Source organism: Lutjanus erythropterus, chromosome 9 (assembly GCF_056507025.1).
Source record: "Lutjanus erythropterus isolate fLutEry1 chromosome 9, fLutEry1.hap2, whole genome shotgun sequence".
Taxonomy (NCBI): Eukaryota; Metazoa; Chordata; class Actinopteri; order Lutjaniformes; family Lutjanidae; genus Lutjanus; species Lutjanus erythropterus.
In genome coordinates this window covers 11,580,000-11,605,673 of record NC_139325.1, presented here as the reverse complement: position 1 = coordinate 11,605,673, position 25,674 = coordinate 11,580,000, and the positions used below count along the sequence as shown (strand labels likewise).

At 40.5% G+C, this 25,674-nt stretch overlaps 1 protein-coding gene across 1 annotated transcript; it reads left to right on the top strand.

Annotated features, from left to right (window-relative positions):
• The first annotated feature begins 1,066 nt into the window (after positions 1-1,066).
• On the top strand, positions 1,067-18,075 carry sall3a (spalt-like transcription factor 3a). The gene is made up of 4 exons (XM_084726158.1): positions 1,067-2,483; positions 12,155-15,304; positions 15,662-15,999; positions 16,411-18,075. The coding sequence occupies exons 1-4, from the start codon at positions 2,402-2,404 to the stop codon at positions 16,840-16,842; spliced, it is 4,002 nt and encodes a 1,333-aa protein (XP_084582284.1). The 5' UTR covers positions 1,067-2,401; the 3' UTR covers positions 16,843-18,075.
• Positions 18,076-25,674: the final 7,599 nt, after the last annotated feature.

Below are 25,674 nucleotides of genomic sequence, written 5' to 3'. Positions count from 1 at the left end.
CCGCCTTTTGGACATAACTTCTAGCGGGGGATGATGGAGGGAGAAGGAGAGGAAGAAGAAAGAAGAAAGTTTGTTCACAGGACGACCTTGTTGTCAACAGATTTGTCTCTCATATGAGGTGGACACAGGGGAATAGACAAGTCAAACCGACAAGAGGGAGATGGAGAGGGAGGGGGGGGGCTCTAACTGAGGGGCCACCCCACCCAACTGAAAAAAAAAAAAAAACTCAGGATCCATCGTTACAGTAAAATACGTTTTAGGCGTTGGAACAACTAAAAAACGTGATTATCAAAATAATTATTTTTAATAACTTAGAATACTAAAGCACGCAATTATTTGTCTTATTTTATGACATATAATTAAGTTTGAAATATGAAAAACAACCGAAATTAATAACTTGATGTTGCTGAAAAATCACGTTTGTTTTTCCGTCTTGTTTACATGCCTGCCGGCCTCGCACGTCTTAATCCTTTCAATCCTGCTCTCATTAATATGACCCCATGCATCCAGACATTTTTAATGCAAATAGAAATGTGCAAAATAAAGGGTTAATGTGTTTATTCAGTAACACAATGAGCTGGCATCAGTGCACAACATCGTTGCTTTTCAGCTCTTTTAATTTTAAGCAGAGTGAAAACAACCTTACAGAGTATTAAGAATTATATTTTATGACGTTTTAAAAAGGCCATACTGTCTTAAATGACGCGGTAAAATAATCTTTATTTTTCACAGTAAATCTCTAGGATGTGATCACTGTCAGAGGAAGGACAAGCTGCTTGTCCAGTGGTCGCCATCGTGCGTAAAATGTCCATAACCTAGAGTAAAATTTAACGTAAAGGTAGCAGGTTGTGATCTACCGTGGAACTAGAAAATCGCTGCTCTCATAAAAAAAATGCCCTGGGAGATTAATATGACAGTGTGTCTGTTCCTGGCGGTGGCTGCTGAGATATTATATGATGGGAGGTCAAATCTGGGTGTTCACACACTAGAGTCTGTCTAAGGACGATCCATTGAACAACAGTAACGTGGTGGTACATCCTAGTGGCGGCTCAAAGCAATGGGCTGAACCTCTGCTTGGGGGTTAACTCACACACAGCGCAGTCCCCCACACACACGGAGCCATGCCCAACGCCGAGAGACCGACAGCGCGACCGGGCTGCCAGAAGATAACTTCAAAGTTGGCTTCGTGAAGGAAAGACACCGAGTGATGCTTACATTTGGAAACCAAGTGCTGTTTCAGTGTTTGGCCACCGAATATCCATAAAAGACACTTTTCTTTGGAGAGCGCACCGAGGCGAAGGCGCAATAACCGGGAGCTAAAGCACGGCGAGAGGAGGTGAAGGAGGAGGACGAAGGGAACTTCACACCAGAGACACTGAAGCGACTTGTCTTTTGCGGGACAAATGAGTTTTTGAGCACACTGACATTGTCGCTGAGAGGACTGTTGCAGATCGCTGCGCCGCTTTTCTCGGAAGACGCGCGTCAAAGTTTGGAGAGCGGAGCTGCGCCATTAGAAAAAAAAAAGAAAACTGGTAACAATTTATTGCTATTGTCAAGAACTTAACCCGTCCTTCCTTCTCGTGTTATCGATGCCCGTGCACAGAGTCAAACGGCAGCTGCTTTACAGGGAAGATGTCCGTCAAGAGCAAACTTTAAAGCCCTGAAACATCTCAGAGACTGTAAACATCGCTTCAGGAGGAGGTGCGTTCAACCTCGGCACACACACTGAAAAAAAAAAAAAGTTACCGAAAGAGGAGAGAAAGTGCGAGAACTGAGCCAATCTCTCGAGATAGACTTTATGAGAAAGACGGAGTTGTGATGTAAAAGTGGGATCATAAAGGTCAGAGTGATGAAGATGAGAGATACTTGGAGAAGAAACGCGGCGGTGAATCCTCAGTGAAAGGAGGAGGAAAAAAAAAAAGAGCCTGACGTTTCCCTGCTGAAGACCCCCCCGTGAGCTGCTGGCCATAACAAGAGATTTGGTGTGTTGTGTTGTGTTGTTGGGGGAGGCTGGATAGTAAAGAGAAAGAAAGAGACGGGTAAAGTCTGAGAGTGAAGCGGCTAATTGCTTAGTCCGTCCCTCATTACCATATCCAATGCGCGTCCGCTGGACTCCAGCCAATCCTCCCCACCTTCACACGGTGCCATTAATCGCGGGGCATTATTCACTATCATAATTATTATACCGACATGCGCAATCCGACGCACAGCAACAGCAACGGCGGCAGCAGCACCGGCTAATTTCACTTTTTTTTCTTCTTCTTCTCCCCTCTCCGCTACCAGACGAACTGTTTGCGAACTTTTTTTTTTTTTTTGCGTGTTGATTCAGTCGCTCTTCGCTGATGTATCTGCAAAACGCAGACACATCTGAAGCATCGCCAGCACTGACGCCGCCAGCAGCATGTCCCGACGCAAGCAAGCCAAGCCGCAGCACCTCAAGTCGGACGAGGATCCCGCACTAGCCGGGGTGGTTTCCGAGCACGGTGAGTGGATCTGATCAGCTGAGGTCTCTGAAATACAAAACAGACAACTTCACACTCGCAGCAAAGCTCTACGCCAGTGTTGTTCCTTCACTTTCGGAGCTTTTTAACTCGTTTTTTTCAAGCTTTACCTTAAATTTATATTTATTTGGATCATTGTTTGGGTTCCGATATGAATGTCTTAAATATAGATGCAACAATTTGTATTAAATGATTTATGATATAGTTTTTAAGAGAAAAGTCTCCTCAATCGTCAAGGAAGTACACGGCTCTAGTTGAAGAATTTGTGTTTTTTTTTCTTTTATTCCAAACATCAGTTTGACCTGTGTGTCCCTATCGGCTGTTGGCTGATAGATGACTTTAAAGATGAATATATCTGATGCATTATAATCATTTATAAGAGTTCACACTGGCAACATTTATATTAGTCTGTGCTGGAGGCCCTTTTTGAAATACCTGTTTGGAAACAGATTTTTTTTAATACTTTACTGCATGTCAAATAGCGGAACTGTTTTCTTAAATAGGTCATTGAAATCTTGTATTTTGTATGTGAATATGCGCACACTTAAACACACGCACAAACATGCGTGCAAACACAATATGAGGAGTTGGGGGGGAAAAAAAAGTGACAGTCTCTCAGATGTGTAAAATTCCTTATCCGCGCATATAAAAGTAAATCGTGCTTCCTATGTGTATTTTTAAATATAAAAAATGGAAACCGCTAATTTATATTTTTAATTTTAATCCTGCATCAGTGTCTTTTGTCCCTCAGCGCCTGTCTGGTTTCTCCGAGAAGCAAAAAAAAAAAAAAAAAATGCGGATTCTGTTGCAGGTCGAAGCCTTGTTTTGTTATGGAAATGTTTTTTGTTTACCCCCCTCACATAAATTTAGCACACTTGATTTGTTCCCTTTTGCTCACAATGTCGACAAGATCGCTTGACAGAGCTCGTCCTCGCCATGTGGGGAATAAAAAGGCTCATTCATGTTTTTATTCTGTACTCTCAGCCTTTTTACGCAATAAAACGAGCATTATAGAGCTAAAGTCACGTCTTAAGAACGGCGTAATGCTGTGGGAATTAAAGGAACAACATGACAACTGTAGGAATATTATTATAATAACTTTATAGTGCTTAAAAATCCTATTGGACATGATTGATTTAAATTTACAATTCTTTTAAATTATAGTGTTTTTATTGACTGTATTTTACAAAGGAATATTGCTTTACATTTTCATACAAAAATCATTTTATATATGAGGAATAAAATCAGTTAATTTAGTAATTTTATATAAGTTAAATAAACACACCCTTTACCAATAATTTTACTCTCATAATCATAACATTTCATGATGTAAACTGTAAAATGTCTGTCTTTTTGCGAATCCATAAGCCTGCATGCTCCTAACAAATCACTGCTATTATTTATTCCTCACTATAGGCTCATGTTGGCCAACACACACACACACACACCAGTCACAGACACACACACGCACACACACACTTTGCAGGGCTTCTTTACAATAGAAATGCGTGATGTAATCTCTGGGGAGCAGCTCTCTCTTTTGCATGGGGAAATGTTAGTATGAGAGGGAGAATCACACTGATGATGACTCTTGGCTCTTTTGTCCGCTTTATTTCTTTCTTTGGATTTTTGTAATTTCAGGACAATGCACAATTTAAAACAAACATTGTTTCTGTTTTCATGTTGAGACAAGCCTTCACAGATTTTGTTCAGGGATGCGTCCATCAGGTTGCTCTCCTGTAGGATGGTGGAATGAAAAGCGGACTTTTCGATTTTTCTCAATTTTCTTGACATGAAATTTACACGCAGGCAGAATTTCATTTAAAAATTTACTTTCTGCAATTTGTGAACGAGAAATCGGTCTAAAGACGAACGAAAGAAGTGTAGAATTAGAAAAAATCCATACATTCTTTTCCTGAATTCTGCATCTTCACACACACTGTCCCACATGAGTGTGTTTCTAAAATAAAAACCCACACACAGATTGTGTTGTAACCTATAGCATCCACACCATTGTGCTTGAGACTGGAAGTGGCCGTGGAATGTTCTTGCCTGTCCTCGCTGGAGCACTCATACTGGCTCGCTTGTTTTCAGGACAGACGTTGCAGTGAGACAATCCCAAGCCTTTTGGCAGGGCACACTGAGCCCACACTTAGATAAACCTAATAATACCATGTCTCATCCAAAGCTACCTTACAGACAAGCTACAAATGTCACACTGTCAGTGTATCATTGCAGCATGATCAGATTCTCCGCTGCCTCTTGCCGTGCTGCAGCTCGTGACGACACTATTGATCGCCGGCCTTGACAAATCATTGCATATAATGTCGAAGGAATCCAAAAGTTCCAATCGTCAGGAGCTGCTTGATTTGGACTTTAAATCCATAGATGTTGGGCTTGTGGCAAAGAGAAAGGCGAGCATTTGAGTGGTGTTCAAGGACACACACTCTGTCTGGAGTGCATTTCATGAAAACAGCCATCAAAATAGGAAAAAAGCTCAAGATTAAGAAGCTTAGGTATAAACTTCACCTTGTGTGTTCATTTTTTCCTAAATTTTCAACTTGATTTGACCTCTTTTTGTGTGGATTTCTGTCACTGCTGTCCGCTGCAGCTCAGCGAGGATCTCTTTAATGTGCTGCATCCCTGAAAAGATGAAAAATCAAGTGCCAACAAGCTTGTCTGGCATATCATCTCCCCCTCAGGCCTTCCGGACACTTGCCCCCTGTGGGCATGGGGGGTTGTGAGTGTGTGTGTTAGTGTGTGTGTTAGGATGGGGTAGAGGAGGAGAAGGAGGGGAGGGGTCTGCTTAGGAGTGCTTTTATAAAGCTTGCTGACTTAACCTTTGTCTAGCACCCGGCCAGCCAGGTCCTGCCGCTAGATGTCAAGCTCCTTGTACAATTAGAACATGTGTGCCGTTGACCTTGGCAGCACAGCTTACTCGTGTCCTAGAAAGTGTGAACAGCGGCGGCGGGCTTTTCATCTCGCCACCGTTTCTTCCTCTGCAGCCAGTGTCAGTGTGAAGGTGTGCATGTGCAGTGTGTGGCAGGCGGAGGCGTACGTAGTGCATATGAACACAGTTGTGCCTACTCCTATTGAGAGGAATTTCCAACGGTAAATTTCCTCAGCTATGGACTGAGATTCGCACATTCAATTTTAACCAAGAAAAGGAAATTTTACTAGTATTATTTATTGTTAAAATATATTCTAGGGCTGTGACTGACGACTGTTTTCATTGTCGATTAATCTGCCGACCATTTTCTCAATCAATCAATTAGTTTGATTGGTTGTTTGGCTCATAAGGTGTCAGAAAACTGTGAAAATTGTTCATCAGTGTTTCCCAAAGCCCAGGGAGACGTCCACAAATGTCTTGTTTTGTCCACTACACAAAGACATTCAGTTTCTGTCACAGAAGAGTAAATAAACCAGAAAATCCACATTTGAGAAGCTGGAATCAGAGACTTTTTTTCTTAAAAAAAAACACCACAAACAATTAATTGATCATCAAAATAGTTGGTGATCAATTTAGTAGTTGATTGATAATCAATTCCAGGTCTAATTTTCTACATCTTACAGGAGACATCTCAGGACAGATGTGTTGTCTGTGCTTTCACTGACCAGTTGGACCACTACAGATGTGGTTTCAGTTTTCATTTATGATGCTTTATCACACCCATGTTCATATTTATTCATCTTAAAATCTTTAATATTAAACTGCAACGATGCAAACAATATTTTCATTGTCAATTAATCCATCCATCATTTTCTACATTAATTGATTAGTTGTTTGGTTATATAATGTCAGTTAATGGTGAAAAATATTGATCACTTTTTCCCAAAGCCCAAGATGACGTCCTCAAATGTCTCATTTTGTTCACAACCCAAAGATATTCAGTTTGCTGTCATAGAGGACTAAAGAAACCAGAAAATAATCACATTTGACTGACTGAAATCTTTTTTTTTTTCCTTAAAAATTACTCAAAACGATTAATGGATTATCAAAATAGTTGGCAATTAATCTATTAGACTATCAAGAAATTTTCTACATCTTAAAGGAGACGTCACAGGAAAGAGATGTTGCTCATGCTTACACTGACCAGGTAGACAACTACGAATGTGCTCTCAGTTCTCTTTTTTGACGCTTGATCACAAACACAGTCACTATATTTAAACTTTTTATTCTCTCTACAACTTAATGTTCAAGGCATGAACGCATGAAGTTATGAGGTTCAAAAAATATACTATAGTGAGGAAATCCCTGCTGACAGTGACAACATGGTTCCCCTGCAGTGGGGCTTTGTTTGGCTTTTGTTTTAATCCCCTCTCACCATTGGGTGCAGGCCTCTGGACCACCCACATAGTTGTGCCAAAGATGTCTTCAAGAAGGCACTCAGATATGGCAGTCTGTGTCTTAATTACTACTCAGCACTGCAAACACACACGAACAAGTAAGATCCTGATTGAGAGGAAGGACGAGACAGGAGAGACTATTTAACATCAGACTAAAGAGCAGATTTTAGAGGATTTAAGAGAAGGCTAACAAGCCATCAGCTGAAGAGGTACGTTTTGTCATTAATGGTTTTTCTTTAGATGACTTTGTTTGTGTTTATTTGGGTGATTTTAGCTCTGATTTAATCAGAAAGTAGAGTCATGGAGGAAGAGTTTGACAGCGGTTTGTTATTGACGTTGCTTTGCTTAATGGGTGTAAAAAGTGCAATAGTTTTCTTATTTGAAAATTAGTCTTTAACCATCTTAATTTGAGGTAAAGATCACCACATAAAAAGACAGAATGCATCCTTGGCCTGCTGAGGATGAACGTCCATTAGATCCCCAAAGCCTCCTCCTCATCTCGACCTCTTTTGTAAATCCACACACCCGGAGACAGAGAGCCATCTTGACGGGTGACACAGTCATCTGGACCGAGTGCCGTCATTGAATACTGTATAGCAAATGCTTACACAAACAAATCGTTAATGTTTTGGCTGCTCCACATCTGCAGGCAATGACAAAGGCCTCTCTGTTAGCGCAGATATGACTGTACCACTCTGCAGTAGGGCTGACCAGGCCGATGACACACACACATACGCACGCACGCACACACACACAGAGCTGTCCTCAAGCCTCTGCAGCTCTGAGGATGCATGGGATCACTGGAGGAGATGATTTATGCCGTTATGGCCGCATGGACATTTATGTCCAAGGAAATAGAAGAAAAGTATAATTTTTCGAGGGATCTATTAGTTTAAAAAAACACATCTGAAAATATCTGCGAATGAGAGAAAAAATAGTGGGATTAATGCAACTGCTGCAACAGTGTGACAGATAGATTCAGTATTTTTATTTTTATTTCTTTTAAAAAAGGTGATCAAAACTTCACAAATGTTCAAAATCAAAGAAAGAGCTGATTTTTCTTCTTCTCTGTTCTGAATGATCCCCTGCTGACAAACAAATTACCAAAATAAAATGCAGCAACATGCACACAACACATCAGTTAAAATAGTTGTCTGACAAATCAATTTAAATATAAAATTAATAATTCTCTATTTAAATAATTCATTTCTTAGAGAATCAGAGTGGTGGAAGTGTGGTCAAAGAATACAATGGAAAAATAAGGTAATTGGCACAAGAATTCCAACATTGTTCAACCCAGCAGGCATCTTTTTCTTTTTCTTTTTTTATTTTTTCGCTCTCCCCTCCCAACTTGGGCAGGACCTATAGTGATGCATCTCTCTTTAAGGGTCCTAAGCTATCCTCAGATGCTTGAGAAGAATGCATTTTAAAGGGGTAGGAGGGGCAATTCTAGTAAGGCTGCAAATGCAGGCACTTTTTGAACATGTCTGTTCTTACTGCCCCTCATAACATAAATCAAATTACAAGTATCGCAGTTTGACAAGCTTAAGGTATAAGATACAACATATTTGAAATGACCCCCATTTAAATGAGATACCGATGACCTCACCTTAACACAGAGTAAATGTTACCAGTGTCATTGTCTGTGTGTGTGTGTGTGTATGTGTGTGTGTGTGTGTATTCATTAAGTGAATCTGGAAATTGTTAAGAATGGGAGAATTAGTAATTGCTCAGTGCTCCGCTCAATGCTCGGCTCTGTGGCGTTCACGGAATCAGTGGAAAGCATGAATACCTCATCTGATATAATATGTCAGATTAGCGGTTTCAGTTAGCATGCCAAAGATTGCTGAGCGAGATAGCGGACACACAGATTCAATGTCTACAATCCCCCTATTGACTGCGTTCAGCTTAATATTTGCATCTGAGTAAATGAAGACTCTTAAAGGAATGAGAAACGGATTGGATTTTTTTTTTGCATCCCTTCCTTTCTCATGCTATAGGAAAATCAATACCCTCCCTCCACACACACACACACATACGCACACACACACATACACGCACACACATGCACGCACGCACACACACACACACACACACACTTTTTCACTGTCTTGCAAACACATAACAACCACAAAATGTCGCCTTCACACAGCTGCACAACACAATGGCACCCTGCTGTTCCAGGGTGTCTATGAATGCAAATGGAATTATTTTGAGATCATGAGCGTGCACCATGTTGTAATATTTCCAACAAAAACATAAAAAATTATCAAATTGCACACAAGTGTGTCCTGTATTGTAATAGTGAGTAACTGTATTAATGTTAAAACTGTCAGAAACCACAGCAAAGTCCCACATAAATGGTTTTTGAAACCTTTTTTAACGTGGCAGGGAATATATTTTTGATTTGAGGTATTGAATGTAGAAAAAAAAATTTTTTTTTTAAAAGTCAGCAATATTCCTTTGATACTTACTAGATGCTTACAATGAATCAAAAAAAATTAAAAATGCCAAGTGAGAAGGACGTTTTCAAATTAAAATATGAATCTTCAAATTAAATTGACAAAATCTATATTTAAAGTAGGAAAAATAACAAGTCTTAATTTTTACAGTCAGAAAAGTAAGCTCTTTACAGGGTAAATCTCACAAGAAAGGCCTGTGCACGCACAGTTAAAAACACTCTAAATAGGTAATCTTTCTCTGACAGCAAAAAGCATGTGTGTATATGTGTTTTAGGTTTATCTCTACACATACACACATCATTTGTGTGTGTTAATTATCTGTGTACGTGTATGTGCGTGTGTGTGTGTGTGTGTGAAAAGAACGTGTCAGTGTGTGAGGTCAGAGGCATACAAAGGCCCCCACTTGTAATTGTATGAATGAATAAAAGAGATTGACAGTAATACCATTCTAATAACTAATCAGCTCAACACAATGCCTACTCATTTGCGTTGACCTTTCAACCCTCAATTATGGAAATGAGTTCTGCTGTCCGCTGCTGGGCTAAGGAGATTTTTAGCCTGCTGTCACGTGTCGCTGACGTTTCTCACTTACTTGCTCCTTTTCACCTCTCGATTTTTATTGAGGATTTGAGCCTTATATTAATAGAAATTAAGAAAATGATCTGTTTTTTTTTGTTTTCATTACATTCTTATATAGTTTTCTAGGAAATCAAGGAGGGAGGCGACACTGATATTGCAATGTAGAAATAATCCATACACCAAAATGAAAATGCGCAGGATTTTGCATTTTATTTTCCTTCATTTTTTCGAATTTAACCTGGCAACATACATTACGTGATTAAGTAAAATAATATCTTGTTTTGTCAGCCCTGCCCCCAGTGAGGATGAGAACACGGAGCCTGTCCAGAGCCTTTCTGTTGATAATTAATTAAGTTACAGACACCAGACCTGGATAGCTCATGGGCCCCCCTGGACAGAAATTACAGGAGGAGTGATGAATTTCTTTACTAATGAGTCACTGTAATTGGCACGAATGCTTTACGTCTGCATCACCATGGCTCGTTCTGTTTTAACCTTTGGACTGAGCGTCAGCAGCGTATGAATCTCATGATCACTCACTTAGAGAGCATAGTAAGACATTTAACGTCGAGTAAACATTGTAGGTCTGTAAACATGCAGGGTTTCATTTAAGTTTTTAGGGGGAATGTCACTCTGGAAATTTCTTTTTATCTCTCTCTCTCATAGCTCAAGCTGGTTAAGCCTATTAGATGAGTTGCACTCCTATGATTAGTGGAGTTCTTAGTTTTTGCCCAGATTTTACTTTGCTCAGGATGGTTTGTGAGTGTGTGTTTTGATAGACAGTCCCATACGTACCGTACAAATAATTATAAAACCATTTATTTTTGTTCTTTTAGTGGCTATGAGCCCCTTTTTAAAGAATTATTAACTCACCTAAGAACCATTTACCTAACCTAGTTTTATAGCAATGACCATCTTTTTGTGTAATTAATCACTTCTATTTGCAAGAACGCCTATTAAATTGTCCTAACAATTTTTATAGTGTAAAGTGTATATAAAATTGTTTAATTTGTATGTAAATAATTATATTACCAGATATATGCTGGGTCTCTGAGTGTAAACTGAAATAAAGTACGTGCAGGATGCTGTGGCGGTGATTGAGCAGACTTCCTATTCGTAATGAAAAGGAAATATGTAGACAGCCATGAACAACACACGCACACACGCACACACACACACACACACACACACACATACGTAGATTATAACTATGCTTGAACACAAAAAATAAACACGCAGGGGAGGCCATTTTTACATGGTTTTGATCAGGTGTGAATTAGGTCCATGTTCAGATCGTACGCTGGCTTGTTTGACTCTTGATGGTTGCATGTGGAAGAGGAAGTGGCTTCCAACAACTGTGATTAAACATGTGTAACTAATCAGAGACTTTGCTGCCATGGCACTAGCATGTAATTTGTTGAGTCTTATTTCAGAGACCATGGGAGAAAGAGAGAGAGAGAGAGAGACAGAGAGACAGAGAGAGACGTAACACAGACATGTTTTGTATTTCAAAACAATTCAAAAACATTTCAAAGTGGGAACATTTTGAAATTGTAGATATGTATATTTTGGTTGCATGTTTTGTAAATGCTGCAATTTAACAGTGAACAGTGCAGGGAACATGTAAGGGGCTTTAGATTCAATAGATCTTTGCATTTAATTTGAGAAAACAATTTGTCTGACATCATGACTAAAGAATATTCCAGTAAAGTGTCTCTTGCTGCAACTCAGGGCTGGAGTATTACCTCTGCAATGCTAACTGAAAAGGCCCAGGCATTTGAAATTCAGGTGGAAATGACTGGGCTTGATAGCAGAGGGGAATCCTAATGGGGCCATCAAAGTCCTGATTTGTACCCAACAGATGAGGCAGCTGTGAATTGTATGAAATATTGGAAATCAATAGCTTCTATGGAATTTCATTAAGCGGCAGTATCCACAATTGATAGGCCCTCATAATTTGATGGATTGCACAAAGAAAATTATTAGCTGGCTCTATGGAGAGGGTGTGAATGCACAAACCTGGGACTTGAGAATTGGTGAACTAGGGCAATTTGTTCAGAGTAAAAAAAAATAAAAAGAATATTGATTTTGGTTATGTTAAAAGAGAGAAAAAAAATCAAAGGTTAAATCTTTGCAGCACTGCACTACAAAATATGTGTGGATTCTTTATTGATTATTTATTCATTAATTCTTCTTTTTTTTTTGCTCCCTCCTCCTCCTTTCCTTCCCCCCTTCACTCCCCCTGACCCCCTCCCCTCCCTTCAGGCCGAGGTGATGTGCTGGATGATGCCGACAGCGGGAATGAGAGCCGCAGTGGCAGTGAGGAGACGCATGTGTGTGAGAAGTGTTGTGCCGAGTTCTTCAAGTGGTCAGACTTCTGTGAACATTTAAAGAACTGCACCAAAAACCCCCTGGTGCTCATAGTGAATGAGAATGAGGACACACCTAACCCCTCTCAAGAGTACCCTACAGAGCCCTCCCCTGTCCCCAGCTGCCCCAGCGAGCAGGCTGACAGCGAGGACCCCAGGGAGGGCAATCACAGTCCTGCTGGTGAGGGGGATGACATCCCAGAGACAGCAACCTTAAATGGGGTCAATGTCCTAGAAAAGGAGGACGAGCAGATGGAGCTGGAGCTTTCTCCGGAAAAGAATATGGATGAAGAGAGAGATGTGACATCCCCTGAGCCAGACGGCTCTCTACCTCAGCTCAATGATGTCGTCCCTTCCACTGTTACAAGCTACGCCATGCCAAGCACCAATGTTACCTTGGAGACCCTGCATGGCACCCGCGTTGCCGTTGCCCAGTTTTCGCAGAGTGTAAGGGCGGCAGCGGGCAGTGGGGTTTCCACAATGGCTATTCCCATGATCCTGGACCAGCTGATGGCCCTCCAGCAGCAGCAGATACACCAGCTGCAGCTGATAGAGCAAATACGCAGTCAGGTGGCTCTGATGAACAGACAGTCTGCCTCTCAGCCTGCCCTAAACCACCATCACAGCAACACTGCTGGAAACCAGGGGCCTGTATCCTCCTGTGTCCCCCCTGTCGCAAGTCAGCTACAACTACACAACTTCATCACTCCTCCTGTCCATCAGCTGCCTGTTAGGTTGCCGGCCACTCTCAACGGTCAAGGCCCTTCACCCCTGACCTCAGCAATAGAAGGGCCTCTCTCTCAAACGCCACAAAGTGGCAGTCAGCCGTCCAACTCTTCAATCCCCAACACATCCACAAATAACTCGGTGTTTCCCCCACCAAGTGGTACTGGATTGTCATCTCTGCTTCCCTCCTGCTCATCCTCAGTCACGAACAACATTAGCACTAGCAGTAGTGTAACAGGAGGTGGTGGCATCAGCAGCAGCTCAGCTCTTCCCAGGAACTCCACCACCCCTCCATCACTCAGCCACAGCAGCCTCCTGAGCTCTGCCTCCAGTCTACCGCTGATACCTCACAGCTCATCCAGCAGCGTTATCTTCCCCAACCCACTGGCCAGCATAGCAGCCACAGCCAACGCGCTCGACCCCCTCTCTGCTCTGATGAAGCACCGCAAGGGGAAGCCCCCAAACGTGTCTGTGTTTGACACTAAGCCCAGCTCTGAGGATCCCTTCTTCAAGCATAAGTGTCGGTTCTGTGCCAAGGTGTTTGGCAGTGACAGCGCCCTACAGATCCACCTGCGTTCCCACACTGGAGAGAGACCCTACAAATGCAACATATGTGGCAACCGTTTCTCCACCAAGGGAAATCTGAAAGTACATTTCCAGAGGCACAAAGAGAAATACCCACATATTCAGATGAACCCCTACCCTGTGCCAGAGTACCTGGACAATGTGCCCACAAGCTCAGGCATCCCATATGGAATGTCTTTGCCCCCAGAAAAACCTGTAACCACATGGCTGGACAGCAAACCTGTCCTCCCCACAGTTCCCACCTCAGTCGGGCTCCAGCTGCCTCCCACGCTGCCGAGTATGATAGGTTTTGGCGAGTCTCCAAGCCTCACTCCGCTCAACAGGTCCCCGCAGAGGCCATCTCCACCATCAAGCGAGTGTGCATCTTTGTCCCCTAATATTGTTACTGACTCTGGCATGACCACTACTTCACCCTCCCCAAAACCCAGCCTAGGGAGTGATGCACCTCCTCTCTTGAAACCTGAAGGTGTTCTCCTGCCCCCAAGCTGCTCTACTAGGCCAGGAGAAAACACCACCACCACAACCACAGTTACTCAAGTAGTTCTTTCTGCTACTGTAACTTCCACCACATCGTCCAGCAGTGGCCAGATCACTGAACCCATCACTAGCCCTAACTCTGCTTCCAGTGCCGTCTCTCATCCTGTCCTTCCCATGCTGTCAGACCAGTTCAAGGCCAAGTTTCCTTTTGGAGGCCTCCTAGACTCTATGCAAACCTCAGAGACGTCTAAGTTGCAGCAGCTTGTTGAGAATATTGACAAGAAGATGACCGATCCAAACCAATGTGTAATCTGTCATCGTGTTCTGAGTTGCCAGAGTGCTCTCAAGATGCACTATCGTATCCACACTGGCGAGAGGCCTTTCAAATGCAAGATATGTGGACGGGCATTCACCACCAAGGGAAATCTGAAAACACACTTTGGTGTCCATAGATCCAAACCCCCACTTCGGGTTCAGCATTCTTGTCCTATATGTCAGAAGAAGTTCACCAATGCTGTTGTCTTGCAGCAGCACATCCGTATGCACATGGGAGGCCAGATCCCCAACACCCCTGTCCCAGAAAGCCTGCAGGAGATGGACACTGACCTCTCCTACGATGAGAAGAGCTTAGATGCGATGAGTAATTATGATGATGACCTTCTGGATGAAATGGAGCAGGCTATGGAAGATGAACCTGACTTAAAAGAGATAGAAGTGGATCCATCTAAACCTTACTCACCTGGGAGCTCCCCACCAACTTCTATCATCTCCAGTATTGCTGCGATGGAGAACCAGATGAAGATGATCGACTCCACTGCCAACATGACCCGCTCATTTGGTCAAAAGCTTACGCAAAACGGCAGCAGCTTTGGAGGAGAGACTGATTGCTTTGCCACTGATTCCCTGTCTGTAGGGGGGGATGTTGAAGGTCAAAGCTTGGGAAGTCCTGCTTTGTCTGAGTCCTCTGGCTCTATGCAGCATTTGTCCCCAGCTCACAGCCATTCTGAGAGCCAGCTCTCCAAGTCCCCAGCTATGCTCAACAATAATAACAACAGCAGTGGTAATATGACAGCAGAGGATGGCCAGGAGAACAATACAGCTGGCTTGGCAACAGTGAAGTCGGAAAAATCAGAGACCCCATCTCCGCTTTCGGCAACTGAAGGCACCGGGGCCCTTGACCTGACTGCCACTCAACCTGGCAGGCACTTTATCAAGGAGGAGACCCACTTCAACATGCTGTTTCTAAACAGAGATCGAGGTGAGTATGTGCAAAATCTACAAAACTTATTATATGTGAATGAAATATCTATATAGATTTAATGTGCAGTTATTATATGAAATGACACATTCACAATGACATCTACTCTATATAATAATATATATGAGTAAAAATCTGATATGATAAGATTTAATATATTGATTTAATTGTTGAAATAAATAAAGTCTTCTTAGCCCAGTGCACTGGGGTCTCTGCAGGGAAGTATAATTTGTATGTTAACCGCCTGACAAATTCAAGCAGCTACCTTGCAGCCATATAAGGCTCCCAGCTTGCAACCCCCCCCTTTAGAGTTTTAATGCCAGTATTCTAATATTAATTTGACCTCTTCTTTTTCAGGGCTGAACACTCCTAATTTGGCCAGCACCGCATCAAACATGATCAAAATGGAAATGAACGGACACGGGAAGTCAGTGTCTTTGAGTGACAGCTCTCACGCGCCCATGGGCATCCAGGTCCCTGCCGCAGCGCCCCAGACCACCATGAGTCCCAGTATCAACCCCATGTTGGCTCCCCCACCTCCACGACGCACTCCTAAGCAGCACAACTGCCACTCGTGTGGGAAGAATTTCTCCTCAGCCAGTGCTCTGCAAATCCATGAGCGCACACACACTGGGGAGAAACCTTTTGCCTGCTCTATTTGTGGAAGGGCTTTCACCACAAAGGGCAATCTGAAGGTACGAGTCAGTTTAATGTGGCATTAAGAAGAATTTTACATAAATGGGATCATTCTGATTCCAAAGATACATACCATGTGGAATCGATTCTAGCTAAAGACCAATGGAGTATTGCAGGCCCCTCCCTTTCCCCCCATGTCTTTTCTTGTCTCTTTTGATTGTTTGCATAATAAAGCAGAATTTTAGACTTATACCACCAGTATTCATTGCATTTCATATCAATCTCCAACAGTTTCCAAGTATATCTAAGATAGAATTCTTATCTATATGCCTGTTTATTTTTGCATTGAATTTTTGCCTTTTCCCCTCCATTCCCATCCATAATATGTTTGTTTGTATGTAGTATTTGCCTTGGATGTCAGATTTGTGACACACTCATGATCTTTCTTTTTATTGTCCTTCTAATTTTAGGTTCACATGGGAACACACATGTGGAACAACGCTCCAGCCCGAAGGGGTCGGCGACTGTCCGTGGAGAATCCCATGGCCTTGCTGGGCGGGGATGCCATGAAGTTCAGTGAGATGTTCCAGAAGGATCTGGCGGCCCGGGCCATGAACGTCGATCCGGGCTTCTGGAACCAGTACGCGGCCGCCATCACCAACGGGCTGGCCATGAAGAACAATGAGATCTCCGTGATCCAGAACGGAGGCATCACCCAGCTGCCCGTCAGCCTCGGCGGTGCGGGAATCACTTCTTTGGGAGCCATGCCGGGCGGAATGGACCGTGTTCACACCGGCAGCAGCCCTCCCATGACGGGTATGGAGAAGGCTGGTCTGGATGTCGGGGCCAGCCGCCCTTTCTCCAGATTTATGGAGGAGAACAAAGAGATTGGGATCAATTAAAAAGACTTTTCTGTATAATTCCAAGGTAGGCGTTTGGCAAAGACTCAGAGTCTAACAACAAGGAAAGAAACTGCTGATCCAGTCTGAACTCATGCGTACTATATTATGTACAGATTAAATATTTTTTGTTTGGTTTTGGAAATATAGTATTTAGTATTGATTAGAGGTCTTTGCCTTTTACCCATTCCCTCCTCACTTGATATTTCGCCTATACGAAGAATACTTTGTCTCTTGTTTGAGAATATGTCGTCTTGCAAGATTTGCATGGTACTTATTGGTTTTTATCAGTATGTTTGACTGCTTTTATGAATTCCTTTGAAAACCAGGATCCTGCCTCATTTAGGATGGGCAAGCATCTTGTCTGGACAGGACTAAAACAGAAAAGAACAGAGATTTGTTTAAAGACGGTCTGGCCTTTGTCTGGCAACCTTGTTTATGATTGCTCTTTTAAATGTAAAAGGGCCGTGGATAGACTGAAGAAAAGACTGAAGTATAGTGTTTCTGTGCTCGCCTGATATTTTTTTTTTCTCATGAACTAGAAAACTTGAAAAAAAATAATGTTTGAACTATTTTAATCTTTACATTTAGTCTCCCAGCATTGTCTTATAATATTGTCCTGTGTCTTTAGTATTTATGATATTGACAAAAAAGCGGGTATACAAAAATATATTTAATGGCCCAAGCATTTTATTGATCCATTTTTTTTCTAAACTGCAGGCTTCACTGATGAATATCTCTTTCAATAAAGACAATATGTCATTTGAGTTGAACAACAGAGAAAATGGTAGGTTTTATTTGGATATCTGTTGAGACTATGTGTATCTCGTTACACGGAAAAGAGGCTAGAGATATCCGAAGCTGCTATGACCACAACCCTGCTTTTAACCTTTGTAAAAAGAAAAAAGAAGTGATCCTTTTGAAGAAATATCTATGTATAGAAATACAGACAAATCTAAAACAGGTATGCATATTTTGTATCACATAAAAATAGACATCATGAGTTGAGAGTATTTGTCATGTTTGTGAATGCACTTTTTAAAAACAAGACGTTTTGTCTGTGAGTTACCGTTAACCTTTTGACTGAGCTATCTATCACATGCTGTTTTCATTGTTTTCAGCGTACCACTCCTACAATTTGCAGAGTCGGTTCTCTGTTATTGCATCTGTGCTACTTGTCAGAGTGCAAACTCATCACTCAATCAAAACCTTCTTAAATAAAAAAAAGAGAACAGGTGTGTGTGTTTGAATGGTTTCCTTATCCCTTTTTCTGTCACCCTTTTATTTCCATAAATTAAAATTGAAATACCAGATACATATGATCAAATCAATGACAAGGTCTATTTATTATCATTATCATTATTATTGTTATTTAAATTTCTCCGAATTCTCATTTATAGAATTATTCAATATGTTGGAGCTGAAAAGATGAAGGCAGAAGGCGAGAAGAAAATGTCCAGGTGGGACATCTTGGTCTGTGGCGTGGGTCTAACTGACCACCACAGCATCAAACTTATTTTGAAAAAAAAAAGAAAAAGAAGTAAATTTTATGTTAATTATTTGAAAATCATCCCTATTTAAATTTGTTTGCAACATTTCACTATTAATACACTACAATTAATTATTAATAAAATAGCAGTTACTGTTTAAGATCATTCCTAATTCCTGGATCCTCAAAAATTATGGCCTGTTTATATTTGGAAAAGAAATATGCCTTTCCATTTTTGCTTTTTTAAACACAGTTCCCAGATATTTTTTGGTGGCTTGGGAAAATATTTCTTCCATAACCCCTTGCTTTGTTAAATTTTCTTTTACTGCTGTTGCTCTGCATTAACTTTTTTTTAATTTGTTAAAAATAAGTTGATTAACTGGTTTTTAGATTATTACTGTGTGTGTGTGTGTGTGTGTGTGTGTGTGTGTGTGTGTGTGTGTGTGTGTGTGTGTGTGTGAGATAACATCAGCTCATTGCAGTTAATGTTATGCTGGCCTTCCTTTATTGTCCTGGAAAGCCACTGATCTGTACATGTAATTAAACATATCAGAACAAGAGGTGTTGATACAAACCGGTACTGACGATAATTGTGATATTTAAAAAATTAAATCCTAAATATGTTAATAATACACCTAGGGTATCGTGTAAATAATCCAGCATGTCTTAAGCATACTGCATGCTCTCAAATCATTTCTATTCCTTGACGTTCTGTCTTTGTCTCCCTCCCCCAGTGCCCACACACACCTTTTCACTGGCCATTAAGTGTAATTGCATTTGTATGTTTTTGCACAGCTATGGTTGCATATTCTCTCTCCACCTCCCTAAACTCATATTTTGAGCATAATTTATTTGCCAAAAAAGAAACAAAACACAAAATAAACAAAGTTAAAGATCATTTCTACTGATGGCATTTTCTTTTCCAAAATTTCTATCTTGCAATAATATCATTATCATGAATTCTTTTGGCCACGATAATCATGCAATTAAAATCTGACATGGTAACCATAATATATATTCATTAGTCAGATACAAATTTTAGGTTTTTAGTCAAATTTTTAATGATATATAGTTAATGTATAAAATGCTGGTTTATGAAAACTAATGTTTTCCTGAAATACACTGATGAGATTACTCCAGGTAAAAGCTGTTTTCTTAATGGATTTTGTTTATTACATCTATAACAATGACAAAATTAAATTAAAGTCTGCATATTGTATATTCAGTGTGTGGAGAATCACAGCATTGATTATGATTTTATAAATATTATAATACAGAAAATTAACAGCCAGAATTAGTGTTTAGATGAGCTCATGAAATCCATGATGAAACAAAATCATAATAGCTTTAAACTAGCTATTGCTGTTAAATAACACAATAGTAGATTAAGAAATCACATGGTAACGTGTGAGACAATCTGTGTTTGTCAAGCAGTGTGCCAAGATATTTCATTTCATAACTAAGATGCCTTCCTGGGCTGTTGTGGCAGCGTAGACGTGTGAGACAGTGCTGCGTCTGGGTTGTAGCGTACGCTGTGTGGGATTCAGTGAAATCATTGTGTGTGCGTGCGCGCGTGTGTGTGTGTGTGTGTGTGTGTGTGTGTGTGTGTGTGTGTGTGTATGTGTGTGTGTGTGAGAACGGTAAAGCGATGGTGGCCTCCTCCCAGCATTCACCACCCCCCGGTGCACTTGACACATGGTACACATGTGTGCAAAGTTCCGCAAACACACACAATCTCACATTCTCACACAAATACCCGTGTTCTCACTTTCTCAAACATAAAAAAGACAAAACAAGATAACTTCTAATATTCTTAAAGATGAAGAAGAAAAAAAGTCCCTGCTGTGAACAACATGCAGCCGCATCAGGTGCAAGATGAAAGTTAATGTTAACTTTAATCACTGAGAACAAAAGAGTTTTTTTTTCCATGCTTATCTGTGGCAACTGGACTGGCAGATGTGATCCACTTGACTAAAGCCTTGATCGCAAATTCCTCGCTATATAAAGTAAGATTAGCATGACTTTAAACTCATTTTCATGTCAGTCTGTAGAACATGGCAATAAATCATTCATGGAGGGAAAAATAAAATAGTTGAAGTCACTCCAAAACAACAAATCAGAATATCTGATTTCAAAATTTTCTCCGTTTTCACTCATCCCGTCAATTCCAATAAATGCCTGGTGGGTTTTTACCAGGTGTTTCTGAACAGCTGAAATGTTTGCACTACAGCTGGTAGACATGATAATTACCTGAGCTTAACGCAGCAAAAATGTATGTATAGAACAATGCATTATATGTACAGCATGAGTCCTACTGGAAAGTCTGTACACTGTAAAACTAAACTGTTTGTTTTAAAGTTTAAAAAAGTAAATCCAGGCTGTGTAATGAGAAATCTGTGATGTATTTACAGTAATAAATCATAAAATGACTATGATAGGTCAGAAAAATTAAGGAAACATGTTAAATTAAAATACTCGCTCTGACAGCAACCTTTCACCTTTTCAAATTAGTGAGTTCAATTCAATGCCAACTGTTCATTGAATGAGTTAGTCTGTTAAGAAATCATTAATAATCATTAAGGAGGAGTAGATGTTTATAACGGTTATAATGGTTAAATTGAGCAATATAACATAACAAATAATAACAGCTTGTTATTGTCAATTTATGTTGCGCTTGTCCTGCACTCCTGCAGCGTTCGTGCATCCTGCCAGAGCTTCCTCGAGGCCAGGGAGGGAGGGCTGGGATAGACAACTCTCTCCAACCATAGATAAATTAAATAGGATTTAACCTATTAATTTACCAACTCACTGTTAGAGATCCAGTACTCATTTTTGGATATGCAGTTATAACATATTGCTCCTTTAAAATTTCAAGTTGACTGAATTTGAAAAGACAGGTTGAGGTAAATTATTCAAAACAAGTCAACTTCTCCAGTCAAATTAACTTTATATTAATTCAGATGTCCTTGAGAAAATATGTTCAATAAGTTAAGTTGAACCAACAACTCTTCACTCACACTGACCAACATCACAAACAAATTTGATTCCCTTTTACATTTTCTCAGTTTGAAAAGTGAGTTCTTCATTTCACAAAACAGCTGCAGCTGTTCCTCCTGGAGCTTCTTTGTTCCAGCAATGCCACTAAATTCAGTACTAACCTTCACCATGGTTTATAGTATTTTCATTATTGTCAAAAGAAACAGCCACAGCTTTCATCATAAATGTTTCCTTCAAACTATACAAATGAAGGATCTCAGGAGAGTTTAAAATCTTATACAATGCATCCTGGGAAGTCTGCTTATATGCTGATCACATTTCTTTAAAAACTTAATTTAATGAGCTGATTGGACTTTGTAAAGTTCATTCATTCAACTTGTCATTTCAAGTCAAAAGACCTCAGATTAGAAGAACTTGTGCTTATAAGTTTCTGCACAGAAGTACAAGTTTAATTAACTTGATTAAATTAAACATAAATATTTATGTTAAATTAATGAGAAACGATTAGTTGATTACTCCAAGTTCCTGTCTGATTTTTACAGTGCAGGCCAAACAGCACATTATCCACTGCAGCTTACTGTAAGTGATGATTGGTCAGTCAAAGTCCAGCTTACATCAGCTTTCACCACCGAGCCATAAGTATTTGTTTTTCTGTTATTTTTCTCTTGACTTCCACACACATTTTGCTTGTCATGTTGATGAATCAGAGTTCAGTCTGCTCTCGGGAGCTCTCGGGGCTGATTCGGTAATGCACGCTGCCGTTTGTAAGCCCATTGTTTGACTTTGCACTGTCAGCTGATCACACAGGCTTAGTCAGTGGAATTGTCAAGTAATGAAGAAATTTCATACTGACTGTTTTTCTCTATTAAGGCACTTATTTTGCTCATATCTGAGTGGGAACAACATACATTCCCCTCGTTCTTCGACTCATGCGCTTGCATTTAGCAAATGATTTTGCAGACAGCCAGTATGCATGCATGTAAAGACTGTTGTCTGACACTCTAAATGGCAATTCTTCTCAAATTTATAATATAATTCAATAGGCTCTTGCTCATCATAGGGATACTCTGTGAAGGAGGGCTGTTTTACCTCAAGTGATTTCAATTATGATGCCTTGCCAGCTCAACATGGGGTTAAATGAGGTTATAAATATGACACTGTTGGATTGTTATTTCCATAACAAGACTTCACCATGTTAACCAGATTCTTTTTTCCATTGAGCAATACACTACAATGGAATGCCTAACATGTGAAGTGCAATTTCATTTTACTGTTAAAAACAACGTTTATGAGCAACCAGGGGAAGGCAGACAAGGAATTATTTAAGGTGTGTCCATTTAAGAGGATTTTAACAAGTATAATTTTAGAGAAGGCTACAATGCTAATTGTCTAAAAGTAAGCATAACATGCCTTTCCATTTCTCATGGATGTTTTTTTCCCTTTTCATGAAATGTGGCAGCTTTCCTCTTTGTTCAGCACAAGGAGCAAATTGCTTGGCCCTTTTTTGTTTTATCTGCACTTCACTCGTGTTTGTGTGCTACCTGTTTGAAGTGAATATGTGTGACATTTGGGCATGGCACAGTGTGAACAGACAGGCCATCATTGGGACGGGGCTGTCGGCTGTTTGTTTAATGCCTGCCTACTGTGAAAGTCTCCCTGAAACAGGCGCAGTAAATATCCCCATTGATCCAGAGGCAGGGGGCCCTACGATGATGTAGTGGCGAAGAGCCACAGGAGTAAATCTAACCGACAGTAATCCAATCCCATTCTCAAGGCACTGGGATCTGAGATAGGTGCTTTAAATCCAAAAGTGTGCCTTTTTGCACAATTTCTCTGCCTTTGTTGTTGCTGCTTCTCTTGCTTTTTTTAACTTCAGTGTCTCAGCTCTTGAGTCAATCCATAGCTTGCTGGGGTGCTTCGCTAGCTATCCTTTATATTTGTTTAAAATCAAAGTCCCATAATGATGCCGCAAACTCAGCCTCATGCTCATTCTACTGTCACACTCACTCCCACGCTCACTTTTGCTTGTCTAAAAAGCATGTGCATCCACCTGAAGTACAGACTGCAAAGTCAAGAGAGTGTGACAGGTGTGTGTGCATGTGTGTGAGATAACACTCCTCAGGTAATCACTGTTCTCTGCGAATGGTAGAGGCATACACTGGAAACTCTGAAACCCCATTAGGCTGGAATTTCCCTTTGATGGCCAAAAGCTGCCTACCTATAGCGCTTGACTGGTTGCTTGGCTGCTCCAGCAAGTGTTAGTTTTCATGCAGGCTCTCAAGATGACAAAGTTACGCACTCCAGATCCCCTGGAATAGGATTGTGTGGTTTACAAATTCAAATTCTTTCCTGTATGGATTGTTGAGAGTTGCTGAGGCGTGGTGCACTTTAGCCTGGTGAGCATTTTGAAACATTAACAGTTTGGTACAGTGAGGGATCAACAGTTTGGTATGGCTCACCAAAAGAAGATGCCTGTGGTTACCAGTTCACATCAGAATTATTTTAATGCACTCTGCTGCATGCATCCAACAGTAGTCGGCGGTTATTAGAGCCTACATTTAACGCCACTCACCACAGAGGGCTGAGAGAGTGTGAAAGGAAAACATCACTATTAATTTAAGTCACAAAACCTGAGTTTTAATTGCATTTAGTGCTGCAACGGTTTTTGTCACAACATTGCGATTTTTTTTTAATTTACAGCTAAGAAAGTAAAGTTTTAGCACATTTCATTTCATAAGCCCCACCCTATTTGTTCTGTGTTCCAATGACCTTAGTTTGGCACCACGATCAACTTTCTCTATGTTCATTCAACTTTATCTATATCACATCTATGTTGAAAAGAAAACACATTTTGAAGATGGTTAAAAGACGTTGCTGGGAGACCAGTAAAAATGTCATTCATTCAAATTTTATATTAGCTATCTAATGTTAATAAAATGCTAGCTAACTAGCAAACTAATCTACATCAACAATTAACTAGTTAGGTAGGTATCATTTTGCTAACCTAAGCTTCACAAGAAAAGGAGTTTGCTTAACTGTTATTGGAGCACAGAGCAAAAAGGGGCAGGACTTGGGAGAGTCAATTATTTTTATAAGTATCAGCTTTCTCTAGCTTGATGCTTTTTATTATTAATGCTACCTTCAAGCCCATATGCTACACTACAATAGTTAGCTATGTAATTGCTGCTTGGGGTGGGGATAGTTGTAACAGTTCATTAAAATGAGGAGAATTACTGCACAAATGAACACTTGCATCAAGTGTACGTCGATTTTTTTTTTTTTTTTTTTTTTTGTCAATTTGAAGCTACTACAAGGAGTTTTTAACTGGTTATGAGCCTGTCTTAATTTAATATTGATACCTATATGTGAGCAAGCAAACAAGACCATCAATGAGAAAATTGGCTGTCTCTATATAGCTTTTCTTAATGGCTAACACAGGGTTGGATTCTCCTTGAAATCAGATGAAACAAGTCTGTGTTTACGTTTTTCCAGGCAAAATTTACATTAGAAAGTTAAAAAGAAGCACAAGGAGGTATTTGTTTTGATAAATATATTTTTTTCCATTATATTTTGTGGTTATTTTGGTGGGAACACTGCCGCTTTTGTCCACAGGGGCCCCAAAACCAGCAATGATTAAAGTTCCTTGCAGTACCTTTAAATTGTTCACTTTATTTAGAACTATTTATTCTTAATTCTTCAGCATTCTTTCATAATTCAGATACTGTGGTCTTTAATTCAGCACATTACCTCTCATTGTTATGTCTGTCCCTAGTTAGTTTTACAAATCACTCAAGTAGTGGAGTAGGTCAGAACAACAAAACTTTTTGTATTTGACAAAAACTCACATCCTCTATGATTGCACTGTAGATGTTCAAGTGAGTTTTATTTGTGGCAGACACATATAGATACCACATATCAGAGTCTGAGAAATCTCACACAAACAAGTTACTGATGTTCAAACAAAAAGTGTTACAATCATCCCTAGTCTCCCCTACATCCCCTACAGTTGAAAACAAAACTGCTTTGTGTGCCTTTATGTGTACATACAACTTTCCTCCATCTCTTCTTTGAGGAATTTGAGCAGAGAAAACCCCTTTGACTTTGACTCACTTCTCATAATACTTTTAAGTTGATACACCTCAAAGGCCTCTATACTAACAAAGAGGCACTGTACTGTATATTCATGTTCAAGTCCAACTGGCTGGTCAGACGCAGGTTGAAGGACACTCCTGTCGCGGCCTAGTCAAGGTGGGGTTGGGTTTATCTTTTGCAGTTAGGTGCTTAAAGAAAGCGGGAAAAAGAAAGCTCAGAGAATGGCGGGGGTTGTTTTGGAAAATCAATGAATGCGT